Source organism: Enhydra lutris, unplaced genomic scaffold (assembly GCF_002288905.1).
Source record: "Enhydra lutris kenyoni isolate GAN:26980312 unplaced genomic scaffold, ASM228890v2 scaffoldscaffold34, whole genome shotgun sequence".
Taxonomy (NCBI): Eukaryota; Metazoa; Chordata; class Mammalia; order Carnivora; family Mustelidae; genus Enhydra; species Enhydra lutris.
This window is the reverse complement of record NW_019154118.1, coordinates 10,730,141-10,737,396: the sequence shown is the minus strand read 5'-3', so window position 1 is coordinate 10,737,396 and position 7,256 is coordinate 10,730,141. Positions and strand designations below refer to the sequence as shown.

At 37.9% G+C, this 7,256-nt stretch overlaps 1 protein-coding gene across 1 annotated transcript; it reads left to right on the top strand.

Annotated features, from left to right (window-relative positions):
* Nucleotides 1-5,843: 5,843 nt before the first annotated feature.
* Nucleotides 5,844-6,797, top strand: LOC111153995. Its single transcript, XM_022513346.1, has one exon. The coding sequence runs from the start codon at nt 5,844-5,846 to the stop codon at nt 6,795-6,797; it is 954 nt and encodes a 317-aa protein (XP_022369054.1).
* Nucleotides 6,798-7,256: the final 459 nt, after the last annotated feature.

Sequence of the window (7,256 nt, the reverse complement as noted above, 5' to 3'; positions counted from 1 at the left end):
ATATATATATTAGATAAACTAGTTAAAAAACGTTAAAAAAGAAAAGGGTAAAAGTTAAAAAAATTTAGCAGAAGAAGAAAAATAAATTGAAAAAGAAAAAAAATTAAATTAACTGCAAGGCTAAAGAATCATGGGGAGAAAGCCATGAGTTCCGTGCTTTGCTTTCTCCTCCTCTGGAATTACGCTGCTCTCCTTGGTATTGAAACTGTACTCCTTGGTAGGTGAACTTGGTCCTGGCTGGGCTTCTTGTTGATCTTCTCGGGAGGGGCCTGTTGTAGTGATTCTGAAGTGTCTTTGCCCCGGGCGGAGTTGCACCGCCCTTACCAGGGGCCGGGCTTAGTAATCCGCTCGGGTTTGCTTTTGGGAGCTTTTGTTCCCTGAGCGCTTTCCGTAGAGTTCCGGAGGATGGGAATGAAGATGGCGGCCTCCAGTCTCCGGCCTGGAGGAGCCGAGAGCCCGGGGCCCCATTCCTCAGTGCGCCCTCAGAGAACAGCGCCGATTTACTCCCATCACCCTGCCTCCGGCCGCGCTCCGAGCTGACCGAGCCTGCGACCAGTTCAAGGTAACCCCGAGCTTAGAGCTCACTCCTCGGCTCTGTCTCTGTAGCCGGCTTCCCCGTTCTAATACCTGTAAGCTCTGCGATACTCAGACACCCCCGATCCTTCTGTGACCCTGCGGGACCTGAGGCCACGCTGACCCTGCGTGGGCTTCACCCCGGTTAAGCCTCTGGAGCGATGTCCCTCAGCGGAACAGACTTTTAAAAGTCCCGATTTTGTGTTCCGTTGCTCCGCCCTTGCCGGGAGCCGGCCCCTCCCCCCGCGGCCTATCTTCCCGTCGCTTTGGATTCACTTCTCCGCCAGTCCTACCTTGCAGAAAGTGGTTGATTTTCTGTTTCTAGAATTGCTGTTCTTCTTCTCTTCGATCTCCCGTTGGATTTGTAGGTGTTTGCAATCTTTAGATAAGCTATCTAGCTGATCTCCCGCTACCTGAAGTAGTCTCAGCCTGCTACTTCTCCACCATCTTGACTCCGAAAAGCTTGATTTTTTTAAAATTTGAGTATAGCTGACACACAGTGTTACATTGGTTTCAGGTCGATGACATAGTGACTCAACTTCTCTATACATTATGTTAGGCTCACCACAAATGTAGCTACCATCTATTACCATAAAACATTATTACAATATCATTGACTATATTTCCTATGCTGTGCCTTTTACTCCTGTGACTTATTCATTCCATATTCATTCCGTAACTGGAAGCCAGTCTCTCCTGCTCCTCTTCATCCATTTTGCTCACCGCCCCTGCCCCCGTCCTTCCCTTTGGCAACCGTCAGTTTGTTCTCTGTATTTATAGGTCTGATTCTGATTTTTTTTGTTTGTTTATTCACCTGTTTTGTTTTTTAGATTCCAAAAATGAGTGAAATCACATGGTATTTTTCTTTTTCAGTCTGACTTATTTCAATTAGCATAATATCCTCTGAAATGAGTTCTTGACTTCATTTTCCCTTTCCAAATTTTATATACCTTTCAACGACGAACAGAAGTTTTAATTCTCCATGCATTTCTGACCCCTCCAGGCTATCAGCAGACATACTTCTGGTTCATCTTATCTGCTCTAATAATGCCTTTTCCATTGTTTATTATTAATGTGTGCTTGTGGATATTATCTCTATCAAAATTGTCAAATTCTGAAGAACAAACCATATTTCTTGTTCTAAGGTTTGATTATTAATAAGTAACATTTTCCATAGGGTTTATGAATATTCTGTTCTAAATTTTTGCTCTTTTCATAGCGATTGGCAAAAACACCTTTACAAAGAAGGTTGACATCCATTTCTAACAATAATTTAAAGCATTTCAGAGTAAATTTGATTAAGAAAATTTATTGTGATTATTGTCAAAAAGTATGTAACATTCAATAAATAGTTTGAATAAAATGTTAAATATGATTTTTATTTCCAATAAAATGATGTAGCCTTTATATAGAACTGAAGTGATCTCTATAGCACATATCTTATTATTGCTTCTCATTATTTCTCTTTTAATTTTTGGAAAAAATAAAGTCATCATCTCTCTTTCCTCTTGTTAGGAACTCCTCAGGGGAATATGCAATATTTGTCAGATGCTTTCATTTAGGCCACAAATTAAAACATTCCAAGTGTCACTGTTTTCTGAGTACATTATGAAATCTAAGTACAGTTAACAGAGGTCAATGAAAATAAATACTTTCAGGTTTTCTACTTTGCCTTTGTGGGAAAGAACTTTAGGAAAACTTTTTTAGTGTATGTCTTAAAAATTTCCTGAAATTTTATATTTTAAAATGGTTTGGCATGAAATTCACTGGTGTCCTTACAATATCTCTCACATCCTAAATACTAGTATGTAACCTAACAAGAACAATGAATTACACCTATGTGGCACTATTAAGCACTTGAGAACAAATGGAGAAAGGGAAGTTCTGTTTCATTTCCCAAGAGTGGATCCTTGTGGGATAAGATTCTAGTGGGAGGCCATTATCATTGTTTGTTAATCAGACATTTATTATCTATACTCAGAGTATAAAATCCTCTCATCCTATCAAACAGCCTTTGAGGGGGACAGATGGCCTTGGGCAGCAACTTCACCAGCAATCAAGATCAGTGACTAAAAACAATTGCCAAAAAAAAAACCTTTTAGACCATGACCCTCTCAGCACCAAGGAGTCTTGCAAGGTTAGTACTCAGAACTATCTACCAGCATCATCATGTCATTTTCCCCTCTAGAACAATGAAGAAGAAAAATACACAGCATTGAACTCTCTGGGAAGAAGAAGGGTAGATCTGAATCTCAGTCCTTGGCTTTTAAAATCTTAGTCTTCCACTCAAGCTCCCTTTCCAGTGCACATACAGACACACGTAGTTATTTATATGTCCTCACCTGTCCTCATCCCATTATTCACACTCTAATGAGCACATGTTCCTTTATTTTCTCTCTGTTCCCTCTAGTATAAAGTTATGGCAAATACTTTTTTGTTTACTCATTTCAACTCAAGCAGTGAAGTCTTTGTTGATTTAGTCTCTGTTAACTTATCTCTTACCTTCCTTCACAATTTTATTTAACACCCATTGATTAAAGATCACTGGACACAAAGCACTGTGCCAGGGACTGTGCTGAATTTACAGTCTAGTAGAGAAGGGAAACCAGTAAATAACTAATAATAATTAATAGAAAGTTAAGTAAGTGCTTACGTAAACATAGGAAAGGCATTATGGGCACAAAACAATTGGTCATGTTGACTGGGGCTCTCATATTAATCTCCTTAACTAAATGATCCTAACTATTAAATAAGTTTCACAAGGTAGAGGGAATGGAAGAAGAGAAAAGATAAAGGACTATGATGAGTAAAAACTAAGAATCTACTAAATACTCTTGAGGAATAACTAAATAACATAATAACTGTTGGAACAGAAAAAAAGAATACTCTTTTGTTGTTGCCTGATGATATAAATCTTTGAATGACAAGTTGGTTTGAACCTCATTTGGAGACCTTAGAAAATGTTGATAATTTTAAGAGGTTGCTATTCAGTAAAAAGTTTCTAAATTTCTGTATATTTTATGTATTTTTAAAATTTTATTATTATTTCAAAGATTTATTGATTTATTTTAGAGAAATAGAGAGTGAGGGCAAGCAGAGGGAGGGGCAGAGGGAGAGAATCTCAAGCAGACTCTCTGCTGAATGCAGAACCCCACAGAGGTCTCGAGCTCACGACCCTGAGATCATAATCTGAGCTTAAATCAAGAGTCGAATGCTTAACTGGCTGAGCCACCCAGGATCCACATTGTGTGTATTCACAGAAACAGGAAGAAGATATGTTGAGGAAAGAACTTTTCATTATGGGTTTTCACATCTGGTTTTCATTATGGGAGAGACAATTGTTGGGCAAATGAAAGATATAATGGAGAGATACTCAATAAATTATAATTAAAACAACATTGATATTTATTAAGTTCTTATCAAGAGTCAGGAACTGTGCTAGGCACTTTGCAGGTATCATTTAATTTAATTTTCACATGAGAAAGAAATTAACATTTCCATTTTTCAGATGATTAGTGGAAGTGTAAGACAAAATTATTTGCATCCATGACTATCTACCTTAATATCAGGACCTATTGGAATTATACACAATCATGAAATACTGGAATTGAAAGAGATATTAAGGAGGACTTAATCCAACCACCCATCTAGAGCTTGTATCCATAAACAATAGCCACTAAATGGCCCTTTAGACTGTGCTCTAACAGTTCTGGTTGTAAGACCAAGGTGTATGTGATTATTGTCAGGCTTCTTTGATGTGAAACTGGATATAGTTTCAACCTCCCTATAGTTTCAAGCAGGTCATTTTACCTTATTTTCTTGGAGAAATATAAAATGAGTCCAACACCTTTTAAATGCAGCAATATATCGAAAATTTGGCAATAACTGTCATGTGCCACATGAATTTTTTGGATTTTTTGGTAATTAAATACCCTCAGTTATTTCAGCCATTCATCTAAAGATAAGATTTCTAAATAATTTTTCTGAAATTGTCCAGTTTTTTCTAAATCACATATAGTATTCTATCTCAAATTGAAAACACTATTCCAACTATGGCTTGAGTATTAGGAAAATGAACTTCCATTTTCTAGAATCTAGTTTTCTTTGTAGTGTAAATGGAATATCTATTAGTCTTTTTTTAAAAGATCACATTGTTGACGAGTATTGAATTGAAACTAATATTTCTAATTGTATTTTGCATGTGTTCTAATAATCCATATCTCTACCATCCGAAAATTCTGTAGAGAGTACATGCAAAATACATGATAAGAAGACACCTAATGTTTTTCTTCCAAAACCTTTCTCATATTTTGGGAATAAGGGTAGTTTTCCGACCTCCACCACCACCATGATGTCCAATTAACATAAACCATTCATAGTCTTCTGCTTCTCTGGCCACAGAGGTAAAATAAATGATGTAAATTTCAGCCATTAGATCACTCCCCTGGGATTATTTAAATTATAAAGGAAGGAAGACAGTTTTCACTCTTGGAAAGTTGTTAAGGTATAGGTATGTTATGTTCTTACCTTGTGAGGTAGTAGGTCTGGGTGGAGGAAACTAGGACAAGCAGAGAAGCAGAATTCCAGGTGGAATGATATTGCTAGCCGCCCAGTCCTTCAGGTATTTTGTGCGGAAATTCTAGTAAGGAAAATGATTCAGACCAAATTAACAACTTTTCACAGACTTATGAATCCTGTGTTTATTACTTGTAGAAAACATATTACTCTTTCTTATTTTCAACTGAATGACAATTTAATCATTATGACATTTGATTAATATGCCATGGCATTAATATAGACATATAGGATATCCCATGGGATATAGGATGATTATATACATATAGGAAAGAGTCATTAGAAATAACAGCACTTGCATCACCATACTGTAACCTGAAACTAATATTACACTGTATGTTAACTAACCTGTATTTGAATAAAAAGTTAAAAGAAATAACAGTAGTAACTTCCCTACTAACTGACTCAAAGCATGTAAACTTAGAGTTTTCTATTAAAATTAGAAATATCTTAGTTAGAAGTTTCTTGAATTTTCCTCTGTCAGCTGGAATCATTGGTTGTCCCAGAGTGATAGAAGAGATTCAAGAGATACCTGCATTAGGAATGACCTTTGATGCGGGATAAAATAATGATCTCCATAAAATTATTCTCTCCCTCACACACATACACACATACATATGTATACACACATTCACACACCCCACACAAGTACACTCATTTTCTGTTTTTTAAGCTTAGAACTCTTTGAGAGGATAATGGACCCTGGAAATCACTCTAAAGTGACTGACTTCATCCTTGCTGGGCTAACAGAGAAACCAGAACTCCAGCTGCCCCTTTTCTTCCTCTTTCTAGGAACCTATGTGGTCACTGTGGTGGGGAACCTGGGCATGATCACGCTGAAAGGGCTCAGTGCTCACTTGCACACCCCCATGTACTACCTCCTCAGCAATTTGTCCTTCATTGATCTCTGCCATTCCACCGTCATCACTCCCAAAATGCTGGTGAACTTTGTGACACAAAAGAACATCACTCCCTACTATGAATGCATGACTCAGCTGTATTTCTTCCTCATTTTTGCTATTGCAGAGTGTCACATGCTGGCTGCAATGGCTTATGACCGCTATGCTGCCATCTGTAATCCCCTGCTTTACAATGTCATCATGTCTTCTCACTTCTGCTTCTGGCTCACAGTAGGAGTTTATAGTTTGGGCATCATTGGATCTACAATCCACACAGGCTTCATGATGAGACTCCTTTTCTGCAAGAGCAATGTGGTTAACCATTATTTCTGTGATCTCTTCCCACTCTTGGAGCTGTCCTGTTCCAGCATCTACATCAATGAATTACTGGTCCTAGTCTTGAGTGCATTTAACATCCTGACTCCTGCCTTAACTATCCTTGCCTCCTACGTCTTCATCCTCTCCAGCATCCTCCGCATCCGCTCCACTGAGGGCAGGTCCAAAGCCTTCAGCACCTGCAGCTCTCACATCACAGCTGTGGCTGTCTTCTATGGATCTGCTGCCTTCACGTACCTGCAGCCATCATCTGTGAGCTCCATGGACCAAGGGAAAGTGTCTTCCGTGTTTTATACCACCATTGTGCCCATGCTGAACCCCCTCATCTATAGCCTGCGGAATAAGGATGTCAAATTTGCCCTGAAGAAAATTCTGGAGAGTAGAAAGTGTTCAGGAATAGAATCAATATCATGATGTCATGTCAGAAACAGTTCTTTAATTTGCTAATATATGTAACATGTTAAGTTTATTGTTCAAATGTTTGGAAATTCAATGACACTCTCCCATATAACACATCTCCTAAATTCTGCTCCAGGCCACTCCTTTGAAGCTTATTGGAATGATTATGAGTGGAGAAATACTAAGAATAAAATCAAAGTCTCTTGAGTATGAAAGGAGCCTTAGTTTTATTTTTAATGATAACATAAATAATAAGAACGATGATGACGAAGATAATAATTGTAACATATGTTATTGAGAGTTTATGAAATATCAACAAGTGCGCCCAGCACTTTAAGTGAATAACCTTATTTAATATTTACAGTATTCTCTCAGGGAAGGCCCTAGTATTATTTCCCCTTGAAAAAATGAGGAAATAGAAGTTTATTTAGTTTGGTTAATTGCCCTGGTCCCAAACATAATAAATGATCAGCC